General features: G+C 37.7%; 1 protein-coding gene across 4 annotated transcripts; it reads left to right on the top strand.

Moving 5' to 3' along the window:
• Nucleotides 1-270: 270 nt before the first annotated feature.
• Fbxo30 (F-box protein 30) lies at nucleotides 271-14,783 on the top strand. 4 transcript variants are annotated; one of them, XM_031380386.1, is made up of 3 exons: nucleotides 271-403; nucleotides 8,039-10,088; nucleotides 13,603-14,783. In XM_031380386.1, the coding sequence occupies exons 2-3, from the start codon at nucleotides 8,055-8,057 to the stop codon at nucleotides 13,804-13,806; spliced, it is 2,238 nt and encodes a 745-aa protein (XP_031236246.1). In that variant the 5' UTR covers nucleotides 271-403; nucleotides 8,039-8,054; the 3' UTR covers nucleotides 13,807-14,783. The 4 variants fall into 4 exon arrangements, with proteins under 4 accessions (XP_031236246.1, XP_031236248.1, XP_031236249.1 ...); XM_031380388.1 differs by lacking the exon at nucleotides 271-403 and adding an exon at nucleotides 478-606; XM_031380389.1 differs by lacking the exon at nucleotides 271-403 and adding an exon at nucleotides 650-785.
• The last annotated feature ends 2,537 nt before the right edge of the window (nucleotides 14,784-17,320 follow it).

Raw genomic sequence — 17,320 nt, forward strand, 5'->3', positions numbered from 1 at the left:
AAAAAAGCAAAGGCTCGAAAGCCGGAGCGGGCTGGGAGCGCCGCAGGGAGAGGCAGGGACGCTCGGCGGCGACTTCCCCGAGCCCGGCCTCGACCGCAGAGGGCGGCGTGCGCGTCCTCGCCTGCCGTGCGTGCGCGTACCCGCGCGCCCGCTGCCGGGCCGGGGGGCGGGGCGCAGCGGGGCGGGGCGGGGCGCGGCGCGCGAGGAGGGCGGTGGCGGTTGGCGGCCGAGGAGAAAAGGCGGCGGTCCGGCCCGGGCAGAGGCGCCGAGGATTGGGACGGGACGGGCTCCGTGCGCGGTCCGGCCCGGTGCGGTGCGGTGCGGTGCGGGGACGTTGCGGAGCCGCCGGGAGCGAGGGCCAGGGCGGCCAGGGTCTGAGCTGCGCTTCGCCCCGCGCGGGCTGGTGAGTGTGGCGAGGCCGCTGGAGGCGCGGGGACGCAGGCGGTCAGCGGCCCGGGACGGCGCGGGCCCCGGGGGCGGCGGGGGCCGGTGGAGTCGACGCAGGTCGGAGGCTTCCGGGCCCGCGGGTCGGGCCGGGCCGCGTGTGTGGCCCGCCCTTGAGGCTCCCGGCAAATGGCGCCCCGACCCCTGGGGACGCGGACCCGGGTGAGACCCCCCACTCCACCCCCACCCCCACCCGCACTGTGAGCGCAGTGGAGCCCCCGGGGGACCCCGGAATGCGCGGTTCGCGCCAGTCTGGCTCGCAGGGACTGGAGTAGTTCGGGCGCAAACGGGTTAAAGGACGGCGGCGAGGCATCTCCAAGTGTCTCCGCGGGATAAGCGAAGTTGGTAACTTTTCCATTCATGGAAGTGAGAGGCGCGGAGGCTTAGCCGTGGCCCTGGTTAAAGGGAGACGTAGGGATCACCCCCACCCCCACCCCAAGTTAGTGGGTCCCGCTCGCGGAGTCCCAGATTGGAAGCAGGACGTGGAACGCTCGGCGGATTCAGAGTCACTCGGGAACACATTTTAACCTCGACGGAGGCCTGTGTTTACCGAGCTTCTCCTGCTCCCCTCTCCCTTCTTTGAGCCCCGTGGTGAATCCGGGATAAAAAGATGCTTGGGAAGGAATTGACCTTTTCTTCCATGATTGCTTTGTTTACTCTGATCCAAGATGAAGTTATTTATGGTCACTGTGGTATCAAAGAGGGTTAGCGTTTTTAAAACGAAGTCTCAAAAAGTTTCCGAGGTTTTTTGTTGGTGGTGGTTCCCCGCTAAACTTCAGGCATAGCGAATTACATTAACATGTTTTGCACGTTTTTATGTTAGTTTTCCCAAACAGTTCCATGTTGAGTGACAAAGAGACAAAGGATACCGTGAAGTATCCCTGTTTGGTTTTTCTAAAGCTTACAGTTTCGTTGAATCACTCTTCTTTATGCTTAGTCACTGTTTCTTGCTGTAGTAGTTTAGTTGGGGACAACATGTTTTGCTAACTCCTTAGATATCCAGTACTTCACATAGGCACTAAAGCTTTTGTGTGTGTGATTCTAGGTGTTTTATGAATGATATAAGAAACTGAAACCTATGTATTCCATGTGTTTAATTTCAATCTAATGTTTCTGAATGTTTAGATTTAGGCTTAAGGGTTTTTTTGGTATATTTTTTGCCTTAAAATATAAAATACTTAAATGAAATGTACTTTTAAAAGTAATATTGCATAAAATAATTGCTAACACTTCCCATATGGTTTGAGAGGTACATTAAGGGCAGACAAACAGGCTTTAATTAGTGTGTTTGCTATTTGATGTAGTATGTTTCCAAAATGAAACTGTTGGATAATCTTCTAAATACGTTTTTAAGACTGCTGTTTATTTAATAAAAGGAATTATTCTTGCTGGGCATTTTCTTGGAGAATATCTTTGCATTTATGCATGATTCAGTGTTAAAAATTGTAAGTTAAAAAGACTGAGTAAATAGTACATTTCGTATTAATTATGATGAGATAGGTGAGATTCAACTTGCAGTAGTTGCTTGTATATTGTGCATACTAATAGGAAAGTGTTACATCTGAATATACTTCAATTAAGACGTGTTTTGTTTTCTTTTTAAACAAAAAGGTCTTTTTTTTTAACAGAATGGTTAGTGTTAGCACTGGGTAGAGTGAGTACTCATATAAATTTATTTAGTAAACTTTATAAATTTAATAACATTTAAAAGTAGTTGTATATAAATCTGGCTATTGTGTAAAGCAGAGTAACTCCATTTGTGAATAACTATATTTATATACTATTGAACACAGCAATAACTAATCAGCTTTTCAGAAACTCAGTCTTACTTTCAAAGTACAGTGATTGCCTCAGAGTCAAAGCGGAGGCTTCCTGAAGCCTGCTCTTCTCACCGTCTTAGACTGAGTCCTTCCTGCCACCTGAGTAGACATGTTTTCATCTATGTATGATTTTAAATAGGTTCTCATCTGATTATCAAATTTAATTTCCGATCCAAGCCCATGAATTTTTTCATTTGTGTATTTAGGGGAGAAATTTGTGAGTAGTTAGAACTTTTATTTTAGAATTTTTAACCATGACCAGGATTAGAAATGACAGCTGTATGTTTTGATTTTATTACATCTGGAAGGATAAGAACATGAAAATACATTTCCATATCATTAGCTTATTTTTATATAAAACCAGAAACAAGTTTAATAAAATAATTAGAGTATAACTCATTTAGCCATTTGCCTGGTTAGTCTCAGTTGTCAACTTGACAAAATCTTGAGTCTGAGAGAAGAAGCCTCAATTGAGGAATTACCCCAGTCATTCTGGCCTGTGAGGATGTCGGTGCTGGACTGTCTTTAATTAATGATGTAAGAGGACATAGTCCCCTGTGGGCAGTACCATCCCTAGGTAGATGGTCCTGGACTATAAATACACACACACGAGAGCTAGCTAGCTGAGCATCAGACAGTGAGCAAGCAGAAAAGCAGCATTCCATCATGGCTTCTGCTGGAGTTCCTACCTTGACTTCTCTGGATAAACTGGGACCGGAGAGTGTTAGCAGAAACAAACATTTTCCTCCCTGTTGTTGCTTTTGGTCCAGGTGTTGCATGCATTACCTCAGCAGTATAATGGAAACTAAAAAATCAGTAGATTGGGAATGTATGTGCTATGAGTTGGGAATTTAGTGGAAATCTACTTTTCATCATGTGGAACCATCATCCCCACCACTACATCTTTGACCGTTTTATGTTTGTTGTGTTTTGTTTTTACTGTACTCAAAACAGAATACAAGCCCTTGCATCTGGTAGCAAGTGCTCTACTCCTAAGCTCCTTCTCTGGCCACCACCACCACCACCATTCTTTAAAAGCAGATAAAATGACTGACGTATAGATTTGTTAACTTCAAAACTAAATGCACCTATTTGATTAGTGGGTCAGCAAGTATTTCTGTTTATTACATACTACTACCTCTAACTATACAAAAGATAAGATTTTCTTAGAGACATTTAACTGGTAAAATTGTTATTTTTTAGTAATAAACGTCCTTATCATAGTTAATTAGTTAGACGAGACTGCTTCCACATCAGTAGAATTGTTTCCTCTAATAACATGTAAATGTAAAACTAAGCAATAGGCTACGCTGATACCACTTCAGATTTTGAGGTTATTTTTCTTCATGCCCTGCTCAGGCACCTGTACATATACAGGCGACAACCAATACCTTTCTTAAACCTAGAGCTTTTCTCTGTGTTCAGTTCTCTAGGTTTTTTTTTTGGTTTTGTTTTTTTTAAGGTCAAAATTGAAGTTACTGTTTGACTTATCTTTTACTTTGATTTGCTTTTATAAAATGTTAGGTTTTATCTTCATATAAGATGCCTGGGACATACTAGCTGAATGCTTAATGTTTGAGCACCATTATAACTCTGTATGGCTAGTTGAAGTATTTTGTTTTAAATTAATTTTCTAATGGTAGATGTGTACAGGTTTTTTTTTTTTTTTAAATCATGTCATGGTGTATTTTCCATGAAATCAAAGATATCTGGGAATTTTTTTCTTGTATTTCATCTTTTATTCATGTATTTACATAAGTGCATATGAAATGGAAGCACAGTTGTGAACTCAGGGAACATAAGAGTATATGGGCAGGCATAGTTTGGGTGTTCTTGGAGACTATAGTTTTCCTGTAGAGCTGGTTATTTAAAAAAATAAATATATTTTCAGTTGTCCCTAGCACTGCCATAGAAAGTATAGCACGGAACAGCATCTGTTTTGAAAGGTTAGGGGAAGTCACAAGCTGAAACTAAGGTTGACACACATGGCATATGATGAGGGAAAGATATGTATCTATGTGTGTCTTAGAGACAGGTAGACATTAGAAACAGCCTCAGTTGTATTAAACAACTGTTTTTCTTAGCATATTTTAAAGTTGTGTTAGTTTATGATTATACTATCTCCTTATATATTTTAGTGAATTTGGAGAAATAGCAGAAGGCTCTGTGTTTGTGCCTTGAATGAGAACTCTTGTTTCATTTTATGGAAAGTGCCGTGGCTAAGGGCTGCTAGTCAGCTGCAGAGTATGAGCTGGCAACCAACTTCTCTTAGAGAAAACTGAATTTTATTGAAAAAAAAAATCCATCATATACAAATAATTTTTTGTCTAGTGAAACTTTTTTTTAGTAATTCTTTTAAGTGTATCAATAATAAAAATTGATTTGGGTATGTTTAAAAAATGCCATTGAGTTTAATGAAGCTCATCTCAAAGTTGAAGCCATAATTTTAACAAAATATTTTCTACCAGGTCTGGTGGGCCAGTGTTTAACTGATAAATTAAGGATTGAACTTTAAAAACCTATAACACAGGATTCATGAACAATTTCAAATACCTTGTGAAGGCATTTTAAAGTTTATAATAGTGACCATGATTTGAAACTGGGTGGATTTGGAAGAGCTTTAAAGTTTGAAAGCCAATCTATCTCCCCAGGAAGACTATTACTGAACTTTCTTATTTCTTTGTATATTTAACTATAAAATGGACTTGACCTAGACATGTCACAAATGGTTAAATTCATATGTTTATATTTAAAACATATGGTCAAAGCAATGTAATGTAGTTTAATAATTATAAAGAACTAAAAGATTTTAGCTCAAACTAATAACTAGCTCTAATCACAAGGTGATTAAGTGTTGGAATAAACTACAAGCAAAATTGTGTAAACTTCATTTGTCAAAGAACATCTTAAAATTGAATCACTAGTTGTTGAAGAGCTGCCTCATGTTCTTAAGTTTTTATAAGTAAAAATGTCTCCTAGTCCTCATAAACAGTGATAAGATGGACATTTAAGTCCCCACCTCCGTCACTTAACTAGATAGATGACTTTGGACAGCCACTTAATACTATTGAACACAATTTTTCTCTGAGTTGTAAGAAATTGACTTAGTATTTATTAAGGATAAAAAGAGGTGTGCAAAAAAAAAAAAAGAGGTGTGCATTTGATATTAATCCTTTTTCTAAGTCTACTTCAAAAAGCAGTAAAATACTATATACATGTTGCTATGGCTACTTTTTGTAACATTTTTATTGTGGCGGGAGTAATGTGGAAGAGGCTACTTATTCTAAGACTTAAGAGCCTTTCCCATTTACCTTTGCATGTGAGTCAGAACTGCAGTAGTTATTTTAAACACCTTTCAATTAAGTAATATTATCAAGCTGTGCTCTGCCTGGTGTGATTGTGTGATGGTGTGGATAAGAACATAAAGTGTCCACACCACACCAAGTTCCAAAACACTGCTTGTGTTTTTAGATTTCTCTCTTAGTAACAGTCAAGTTTAACCTCTAGCGTGTGAGATAAGCTCAGTCTTATTGCAAAATAAGAAAGCTCCCAGCTATTTTCACATTCTAACCCTACCTCAGTAAGGCTTGTCTTAATTCTTATTAAGCATTTTCATTACTTCAATTATAAATGTTTGCTATGATTATACTATCGCTTCCTCTCACGGTTCTTTTAGTACAACCAGTTTAAATTTAGAGTAAACATTAGCCTATTGATTTTTGTGAGAAAATTATATTAAAAGTATTCAGTTCATTGTTATTTATTTTAAAGGTTTATTTATTATTATATCTAAGTACACTATAGCTGGCTTCAGATGCGTCAGATCTCATTACGGATGGTTGTGAGCCACCATGTGGTTGCTGGGATTTGAACTCAGGACCTTCAGAAGAGCAGCCAGTGCTCTTAATCACTGAGCCATCTTTCCAGCTCTCACTTATTTATAAGCACAATTAACATAATTTGGTGTTGAATGTGTACTGTTTTCCATGGCATCATTGAACAAACTCAAGACTGTTCTACTAATAAAGAAGAGCTCTGTTAATAACAGCTTAGCTTTTATTATTCCTGTTTGAGGAATATGAATACTCAACTAGAGAAAAAAGTTGTTACAATTTGTGGAATGATTACCTACCTGAAACCAAACTAGAATTTATCTAAATACATGCCAGAGATTTAGCAGCCATATGCACCCAATAAAGAAAATAGGCTACATTTTTTTTTATTTAGAATATTATATACTACAGAATAATTAAGTTTGGAAAATGCTGAGTTGAATTGCCTCTTCAGTCTACAGTGGAAGAGGCTATTTATTTTGAAACTCGAGCAGTCTGCATCTGGAAATAGGACTAGAGGTCTGGAGTTTGGAAGATTTTTAGGCAGGATATATAGGTGAGTTTTCACCCTATAGATGGTAAATGAAAGTTGGAAAAACCCGACACACCCAGAAAGAATGCATAGTGTGAACAAGAAATGACATGAAATCCTGAAGGGAAGTACTGTTTAAAGAAAAAGACTGTATGAAGAGAGGTAGAAGGGAAATTGCTTCAGCACGCTAACTGGGAAGTAAGGAAAGGATTAACAGTCTGGCAGGAGTTAGTAATTCCAGTGATACAGCGGCGCTGATGAGCTGGAGGAGGGAAGAGTAACACCTAGGTGATGCCTGTGACAGACAGGAATTATTTAACTTCTTACCGCTAAGAGAAACAAAGAAAGCAATTAAAGAGTTTTTTTTGGGGGGGGGAATACATTGAATAAGCGCAGTTATAATTAAATTGGCATGTTTTGTTTTTTCTTTCTCTTATTTTTGTTATAAACTTTGCTTGATGAAATGTTGAGAGTGTGTCTGTAATCCCTCTTATTATTTGGTAGATTCTGCCTCTCTACCCTTAAAATTAGCAGTGTCACTCACTTCCTAAGCTTCCTAAATGACAAAATCCATTGACAAGCACATAATTGGCCCAATTCCCATTTGGTTTCATTTCTCAGAACTTTATAGCATTTCATCACAATCCATTAATATTAGGAATTCTGAACATGTTTTGTCAATTCATATGCTGTTACCATAGAAATGAATGTCTGTCTCTCTTATCTCTCTCTCTGTGTGTGTGTGTGTCTCTCTCTCTGTCTCTCTCTCTCTCTCATTCTTTTACTAATTTATCTAGCCTAGCCCTTTCCTATGCGAATAATCTTCTCTGTGCTACCATTTTCCTTGTATTGATCCCATAATATGAAATGATCCAGTATTTTCCTGATACACTTGCTGTATATTTTAGTTAAGCCTTTGATAATTGATTATGACCATATAGAAGAGGTCAGTAGATAAAGTAGAGAAGCATGAATTAGTATGTTTAGAGGGAGGAAAGAAATAATGAAATTTTGGCTAAATGTCATAATGAAATGCAGACTATTCTCAGCAACAAGATAAGGGGCCTGCAGTGAGGCATGCCAAAGTTAGGCTTATTGAAAATGAAAAGCTGTCGAGTAGTCTCTGACAGTCAGGAGCCAAAAATAGCACTGTTATTAGAATTAATTTATTTAGTATATAATACCTTCTATAGTTTGAGTATTCTAAGTGCTTAAGTTCCTTTAAGATGTACTAATTATGTCAAATTAACCACTTAAGTGTTTTTATACACTTTATATATTTCATTCTCAATAAGAGTCAAGTATATCAATGGTTTGATTAATTATGCAGTTTTTATTTTTATTTATTTATTTATCTGTCTGTCTGTCTGTCTGTCTAATGTTTTTCCTTTTTCTATTTCAAAAACTAGAGCTGGACTGCCCATTATGGAGGAAGAGGTACAGCAGCACTCACACTGTATGAATTGTGTCAGTAGAAGGTGTATGACCAGACCAGAGCCTGGGGTTTCCTGTGACTTGATTGGTTGTCCATTGGTTTGTGGAGCAGTTTTCCATTCATGTAAAGCTGATGAGCATCGACTCTTATGTCCCTTTGAACGAGTAGCTTGCTTAAATAGTAACTTTGGATGTCCATTTACCCTGGCACGAAATAAAGTTGCTGAACATCTAGAAATGTGTCCTGCAAGTGTGGTGTGCTGTACTATGGAATGGAACCGATGGCCCGTTAGTTATTCAGACCGGAAATCGTATGAAAGTCTAAGCAGAGATGTTGATGAAGTGGCGCAGTTAGACATGGCTTTGGCTCTTCAAGATCAGAGAATGCTTCTGGAATCTCTTAAAGTAGCCACCATGATGTCAAAAACAACTGATAAAATGTCTGAACCTAGAGAACAAATCTCACTGAAGTCAAGTGTTCAGGAAATACCACGTCCTAACGGGTTGGTATCCGTCGATGAAGAATCATATGGTGCACTTTATCAAGCTACTGTAGAAACAACCCGAAGTTTGGCTGCTGCTTTAGATATCCTAAATTCTGCCACAAGAGACATTGGCATGTTAAATACAAGTCTCCATGCTACCACAAATGAAATGGATGAGGAGAAAAACAGAGAAAGCTTCCAGGACAGAAACTTGAAAGACCAGGACCACCTTGATGAGGGTGAGATAGGGGCAGCAGGTGGGGTTGATTACAGTGGCACAAGTCAGGGTGCTCAGGCTGGACAGAATGGCTCAAGTGATTCATTATGTGACTTAAATACAAGTTCTAATGGGACTTCTGCTCTTTGTAATGGCTTTCCTTTGGAAAAGATGTGTATTCAGGTCAAAGACCAGGATCAGAATTTTCATGGTGATTCTACAGAAAGTGACATAACAAATGGAGAATGTGTGGAAGCAAGTGGTACTTCAGAACCTTCTAGTTCACTTTTAGTAGCAGAACAACTTAGGGAAATAAGTCCTTTCAGTGCTTTGCCACATAGTACATTTCAACATATCCTCATGTCAGATGAAGATGATGTGAACTTGTGTTGGAAAAAAGTAGACTTGGGGGACTTGAAGGATGTTAATGGTTCACCTTTCAGTCATGTGCCTTCATTCAAGTTTCTTTCTAATTCATGGTATATGTCAAAGGAAGACAAAGCAGTCGATACATCAGATTTAGAAGTTGCAGAAGATCCGATGGGTCTCCAAGGAATTGATCTGATTACAGCAGCATTACTGTTTTGTCTGGGAGACTCTCCAGGGGGGAGAGGTATATCTGATAGCCGCATGGCTGATGTTTATCATGTTGACTTTGGGACACAGACTTTCTCACTTCCATCAGCAATATTAGCTACAAATACAATGGTTGGAGAAATAGCTTCGGCTTCAGCTTGTGATCATGCCAACCCACAGCTTTCCAATCCCAGCCCTTTTCAGACACTTGGGCTGGACTTAGTTTTGGAATGTGTTGCTAGGTACCAGCCTAAGCAGCGTTCAATGTTTACCTTTGTATGCGGACAGTTATTTAGAAGAAAAGAATTTTCTTCCCATTTTAAGAACGTGCATGGTGACATTCATGCTGGACTCAATGGATGGATGGAACAGAGGTGTCCTTTAGCTTATTATGGTTGTACCTATTCTCAGCGTAGATTTTGCCCATCAACACAAGGAGCAAAGATCATACATGATCGCCATTTAAGGTCATTTGGAGTTCAGCCATGTGTATCTACTGTATTAGAAGAGCCTTCTAGAAACTGTGTGTTGGGATTACGTAGTGACCATCTCAGTAGTCTCCCTTTTGAGGTACTCCAACATATTGCAGGCTTCCTTGATGGCTTCAGTTTATGCCAGCTTGCATGTGTATCCCGGCTGATGAGAGACGTTTGTGGCAGTTTACTTCAGTCTCGTGGAATGGTAATACTGCAGTGGGGGAAGAAGAAGTATCCGGAAGGAAATTCATCATGGCAGATAAAAGAAAAGGTCAGTTTAATTGTGTCTTATAAACCTCTTAACATCAAGTAGGCACTTACTAATGCTATGATACAATATGTCTAATAAGTTTGCACAGTGACTGTATCCTACAGTATACTAAGTCATCATGATATATTTTAAGTCTAAAATATAAAGACTAAAGTCATTAGAATTCTTAGTCACAATCTCTGGCACTTCATAGGTTTCTTGAATCTAAATTCTGTTGTAATATTTGTATCTTCAGACGAACAGTTTCCCTTCAGTTCTTCTCTAATAACTTTGTGACCGTGTTATTACCTGTCCTCTTGTAATTCTGACTGAAACATTTCAGCAGAAGACAGTTGAGGAACCTAGAAAAGGATTTTCTTGGACCTTCCCTTCAATTGTCTCTCTTTTTAATGGTGTCTTCTTCAGGATGAGAAAATAATGTAGTAACTATTACTACACTTGCCCTAGTAAGTAAGTAGCCAACAAACTGGGTGATGGCCTGATGGGTGCGTGAGGCTGCATTGCAAGGGGAAGCATGGCTTAGAGTCTTTGTACCATCTATGGCAAAAGAAGCATGCATATTATTTAGAAAATTGATATGGAAATTTAAGCAGACTTAAATTTTAACTACGTTCTGCTTTTGCCTAGTTTCTTGTATTTGATGCACTATCCAAGACATCACAGGTATCAGTGACTAAAGACCCATCATATGAATCTATATATAGCAACTTGCAGAAACAATAGTTAGCTGCACAGCATTCAGAATCATGGAATTTTATTCTTGGCCCTAGGTTTTTGTCTTACCCAGTATTCCAGGCTTTAAAAAAAAAAAAAAAAATCTGTGTCTCCTTTTCTGTTTTCTTGAGACTTTGTCTAATTTTTTCCCTCAAGAATAAGTTGTGTTGACCAAGTTTGTTTAGCTAGGTATATATGAGTGTTTTAATTTTCTAGATGATTGTATGTGTCTTTGTCCTTTGGAATAAGATAGTGGAGTTGCTTTTGTACTCAGTCACTAGTATTTATATATGGAATGAATTATTTTCTGGTAGTGTAAATTTCTACAGAAACCTGGTCTTGAAGATTAAATTGGTATAATTTATACAGATTCCATATCAGTATGCTCCTGTTTTCTGAATCTAAATCACAATATACCCACTGAACATCTCTGCTTGATTATCCCACAGCTTCCTTAAACTCAGCATGTCCAGCTTACTCTTCCCTCTACTTACTTAAACGTTAGGAAGAAGCCTCTTGGTTTAGTGAGCTGCCTAAGCCTGACTCGGAAGTTAGGGTTGACTCTTTCCTGTCCTCTTTATTCCCAAATTCTAGTTGGTTGATCCTTTCATACCCTCAGGCTCACCTCACCATTTCACCTCTGGTTCTTTCTGGATTACTACCACAGTTTCCTTTCAGTTTCTATATCAGTTAGGTTCTTCCCCAGTATATAAGGTCTGTATAAAAGGTATAAGTATATTTTTAAATATATTTATTATAGTTGATGCAGTGCTTAAGTCTTAATATTTATCCATTGCCTCAGAGATAGAGACCAATCCCTTAATGAACATTTAAAATGTGTCAATTTTATCCTTACCTCTTCAGTTTCCTCCTGTGACTTCATACCCTAGTTACATTAACTTACAGCTTTGATGTTTTATTTCTTGCCTTAAAGCTTTTGGATATGTTTCCCTAATATCCACACTTAAATTCCTGCACTGTGCTAGATAAGCATTTTTACATTACTTTCATTAACCTATTACTGCCTCCATTTTACAGACAAAGCAGTAATTTATCAAATACTTATTTACTGTAGTACTGGAGCCTGGGGGTTTCCTTGTGCTATGCAAATACTCTTCCTTAGCTGATTCCCAACTTTCTTTTTCCTTTGTACTCTAATGGTTGCACTAAATTAACAAGGCTCAGTAATCTAGACAGGATTTCAGTTTGTAATCCTCCTGCCTCATCCCCTAGGTGTCTGGGATTATAGACCTGTGCTACCAGGCTTGGCAACAAGGAGGGTGGCTGTTGTCAGCTGAGAAATTACTCTGCTCTCCCAGAATGTTAAGGCTTTGGCTACTCTGGAAGCCCTTCTTACCATCCTCTCTTGAGAAAGTGTTGTGAACACTGTCCTCACCCTTGTACTCCTGGCTAGAGCAGCCACTGTTTAGCATATGGAGCTGGCTTTCCTGTTATATAGATTAAACCAACTGCAGATAAAAAATATACGTAGGGAGAAATGTACTGATCATGCACAATGCCCAGACTTTCCTTATTCCATATTCCCTAAACAATGTAATGTAAGTGCACAACACTTACATTGAATTAGGAATTATGAGTAACCTAGACATGATGTAAAGTTTATGGAGGAAATAGATACACCATTTTATATAAGCAACTTGAGCATCACAGACTTCTGATATTTGTGAACCAGCTCCTATGGATAGATACCAAGGAGTCTTTCCAGTGTTCTTTAAGCAGTTAGACATTTGTATATACTAGAATGCATCAGCTGCCCCTGCTTCAAACATACTTTGTAGGTAGTTTTCCCTTACTCTGCATTTATGCTTATCCTCTTATGTCCAGGAAGTGTTAGGTATAAAAGTGAGGAGAAGCCATAGCATCATTGAACCAATAATAAGATTTTACAACACTACTGCTTAAGATATGATTTTAGTGGTTTTGAGACCGGGTCTTGCTATTGTAGCCCAGTCTGATGATCCTCCTTCCTTGGCCTCCTGAGTTTGAGGGTGACAGGTGTGAGCCACCATCATGGTCTTTACAAAACCTCTTTGAATGTGATTTTTAAGCATTTGAAGTTTTTGTTATTGTTGGCCACTGTTACTGCTGGTCAACAATAACAGGGGAAGCTACTTAACTACATAGCAGTTGACAACAGTCCTTCTCAGCCTTTTTATGCTGGGACCCTTTAGCATAGATCCTCATGTTATGTTGACCCCCAACCAGAACATTATTTTTGTTGCTAATTCATAACTGTAATTTTGCTAGTAATGATCTGGAAAGTAAATATCTGTGTTTTCCAATAGTTTTAGGTGACCCCTGTGACAAAGTGATTTGATTCCCAAAGGGGTCATGATCCACAGGTTGAGAACCACTGGTCTAAAGTATTATTAGTCTACTTTATGGAATAAAAGGAATGGAAGAAAAACCTGGGAAAGAAAAGAGAAAGATACTTGGATCATCACCATCTCTGGATTATAGATAGTTATATACAGCCAACTGAATAGCAAAAAATAGTGTACAGTGTATGTTATCTTAGGAAGTGGCTATGAATTTATAAAGTGATACTTTTAAAAACTTATTCAGTATATCATGTTTGATGTTATTTTTAATGTTGAATTTTATAAATGTTTGACACATGAATAACAATGAATTTACTCCTTTTTAATTTTTAGCTGTTTGAAACTATATTTTGTTTCTCTAGCAGTAGAAAAGAAGCATGCAGCTAGAGCAGAGTAAAAGGGCATTCTGAGTTTCTGTATGTTGGATTATTTAAATCTGAAGTAGAATTTTCTTCTAGGTATGGCGATTCAGTACTGCATTTTGTTCTGTTAATGACTGGAAGTTTGCTGACATCCTGAGCATGGCTGACCACTTGAAGAAATGCAGTTACAATGTTATAGAGAAACGGGAGGAAGCAATCCCATTGCCATGTATGTGCGTGACTCGAGAGCTTACAAAAGAAGGACGTTCCCTGCGCTCAGTTTTAAAACCCGTTCTTTAAAACTGTACCTTCACTTGCACATACACGCAAGCACCTGGTATCAGTTCTTTGTAATATGTGACACTTTATTAATGCATTAAAGACTACAACTAGCTAAATTTATTGTCATTATGTATATACTGTTTTGCAGTGACATATATTTTTATAATGTACTATTAGTTAGAAAAATGTTGCCTTAATATTTTAAATGTGTGAAATTGTTGGGGCATGCTAGACAGGATGATCTTTTTCTGCATAATGTTAGTATTAATGGTGTTCACATTTAAATTCTGAAATTTTTGCTTCTCAAACTAAAAAGATCTTGACCAAAAAAATTCTTTGTTTTTTATGAATTGAAGCCCATGTTATCAAAAAGCAAAATTTTGAATCACATTTTTTGTTGCATATATTTTTCACATAATACATTCAGTTGAAACACTGCCATAAGATTATTATCAAATTTTCCTGGTACTTTTATAATTATTGATCATACATGAAAGACAATATTCACATAAAGGCACAATAATGACTTCATGCCTTTTTTTTTTTTATTTCCCTTTTTGGTTTTTCGAGACAGAGTTTCTCTGTATAGCCCTGGCTGTCCTGGAACTCACTCTGTAGACCAGGCTGGCCTTGAACTCAGAAGTCAGCCTGCCTCTGCCTCCCAAATGCTGGGATTAAAGGCATGCGCCACCATCACCTGGCTGACTTCATGTCTTTAAAACGACTCATAAAGATATTTTATCTTCTGTTCTTAAAACTCTTTTGCAAAAAATGGTCATATGCAGTTCTTTTTTTCATTAAATACATATCTGAAGAGTCATGACATAATGTATTATATGACAGATTAAAGTAAAAACAAAGCAAGCCTGTGAATTTAACTTGAAAATTTTCATGGTATTTCATATTTTCTAGGTATCTAATGTTTGAAAAGAAAATATACCTCATTATAAGTTTGAGTTTGGAATATTGTTTGAATAAACTTCAAATATTCAGAATACCGAGGGTTTGACTTTTTGAGGGGCCTTAAAAATGTTCCACTTTTGATGTTTATAAGACAATTTAAGACATTATTTTAAGATATTTAAAAATGTGAAAATTCAAAGTCTTTGTAAAATAATGTTAAGCAGAAATCTGTCTTGGTTGATAATCTTTATGAAACATTTCCAGTTTTGCTTCACATATTTCTCAGAAAGTATGAGTTGTGTCTTTTTTGTAAACATCAAGTGAGGTAATGAAATAGTCAAAAAACCTATGGGTTTCCAGTTGATTGATGCCATGTTCACATAATGTGCTTATTTTAAAGAAATGAACATACATTGTCAGTATTTAAAAGTAAGTTTTGAAGACAGGGACATTAAGTGATTTGTCCAGGTAAATTCTGACATTGGTAAGCTGAAATGGTTATTAATGTGAAAACTCAAATGTATATTTTCCTTGTACATTGTTTTGAGAGGACTTTGTGGGTCCTGATTCATATGTCCCATATATGGTAGTCAGAGTGGGAAAAGGTCTTCCTTGGGCATTATTGATGAATTCTCAATTGCTTGTGATTTGTTTTGAAAAAATGTAGCAGTAAAGAGTAATCACTTGTTTTGCCTCACCTGTCATTTCGGTCTTAAGTTTCCTTTTCAACTGTGAGGCTGAATCGCTCTAAGCACTACCACCACCACCTCTATTTTTGTTTCTGCCAAAAGGTAGAAGAATCAAATATGACAGAATATAACTTTTCTGAAGAATGTTTCTATAGTTAAGCAACACAAGCAATTAACTTTTGTTTTATGTTTATACTTTTTAAAATTCGTGGTTTGTAAGTTTAAATTTCCACACTGAGATATTTAACATTTTTTTCACCTTGACTGAATGAGATGGATATTTTAATAATAGCATATGTACAATGAAAACTATTTCTACTTTTTTATTCTGTTCAAATAAATATTGTTTCAATTAATTCTGGGTCACAAAACAATAGTTAAGTACTAGACATGTATCTCCAGATGAGTCAAGCATAATCCATCTGCTTTTCTTAGCCTATTATTCATGCAGTCAGTTCTAGATGCCCAGAAGTGTGGATCCTTACTGAAACTTTAAATTTACAATTATGGACACGGGAACAAGTATGGAGTTATACATGAATTTCTGGATAGGAAAACATAACTTGCTCTTCACAGTAGTTAGTATTTAAATGCTGTTGATATCACTGCCATTTTAGCCATCAATCCTTCATGTGAAAGCAACTTAGGGAGACATAGGAACTGAAAACTTGAATGTATTTGCTTAATGAAACAGTTTTAATCCTAGTACATAAAATCTTAAAAAACACAATGGCTATATTTTACAAAAAATGAGATCAACCATATGGTAAGAAAGTAATGTTATACTCTTATTTAAGAAAATGTCAAATTTAAGTTAAAACAGAAGTTGAATATGATGGGAATTTACAGGTTTACTAGCATCATAAAAGTATTCTATTCCTCTAGGGTTTTTGTTTGTTTGTTTGTTTGTTTTTTGAACATCTGTATGAGGTCAGGTGTTTGGGTGGCAAACCTGGGATGTTGCATGACTGCTCTAAAGTACTGTGAACCACAGCCAAAATAAAAGCCACTTAGAAGCTACTGTGAAGCTCTTCAAAGTTTTCCTGTAATCATAGGCAATAATTTTTCCTAAAATATAGTCAAAACATGGCCTTCAAGGAAAGCTAAAATTTTATCAGGCCAGTTACATTTATTAAATAGAGAAAAGGCAGTCTGTTTAATAATGATAGCTCCAGGAATTTTAAAAATGTATAAAGTTTATTTTCTTTGTCATCACATTGTTATTTGTTTAAATTAGTTAACTGAAGAACTTAGTATTTCACCAAAGTAAAAACAAGAATGATATCAAACACTTGAAACCTAACTGAAAACCCATACTGTGATTAACTGTGAGCAGGTAGCTAACCAGGCTCAGCAACACAGCATGGCATGGGCGGACACTGATGTTAGCAAGGGTTCGCTTTGAGAGAACTCTTGCATTTCCAGACTATACTCAAAGGTTTGGAACAGCAGAACACTGTTGTGTGAACATGGCCTGTCGCGTGTCTGGTACTCATCTGTTCCTTCCATCAGAGTGCTGCTCACTGACCACACCTTTGCCCTTCTTGGACTTTTGCTTTCTAATCTTTCCAAGTAGGCATGTTCACCTTTTTTGGTTTCTGTTTTATTTGACTCTTCCAGAATTGTTTCTGAGAGTTCTGATTGCAGATTTGAAATTGGGAAGTTCCAGGTGATTTATGATGGAAGGATGAGTCTTATACTGTGGAAAGGCTCTTGAGCTGCTTCTCTGGACATTCTCATTCAAAGATTGTCAGTCAGGAGTTGTAGTCACCAGACTTTCTTGTAGAAGAAAACACCTAAGGACCTGCAGAAATTACAATACAAAGGCACTCAGGAGCGTCTTCTGCTCAGAGTGTTCCGTGAGATGTGCCATCCTTCATTACTGCTCAGTATTCAGTGAGATGTACCATCCTTCATTGCTGCTCAGTGTTCTGTGAGAT

Source organism: Mastomys coucha, unplaced genomic scaffold (assembly GCF_008632895.1).
Source record: "Mastomys coucha isolate ucsf_1 unplaced genomic scaffold, UCSF_Mcou_1 pScaffold2, whole genome shotgun sequence".
NCBI lineage: Eukaryota > Metazoa > Chordata > Mammalia > Rodentia > Muridae > Mastomys > Mastomys coucha.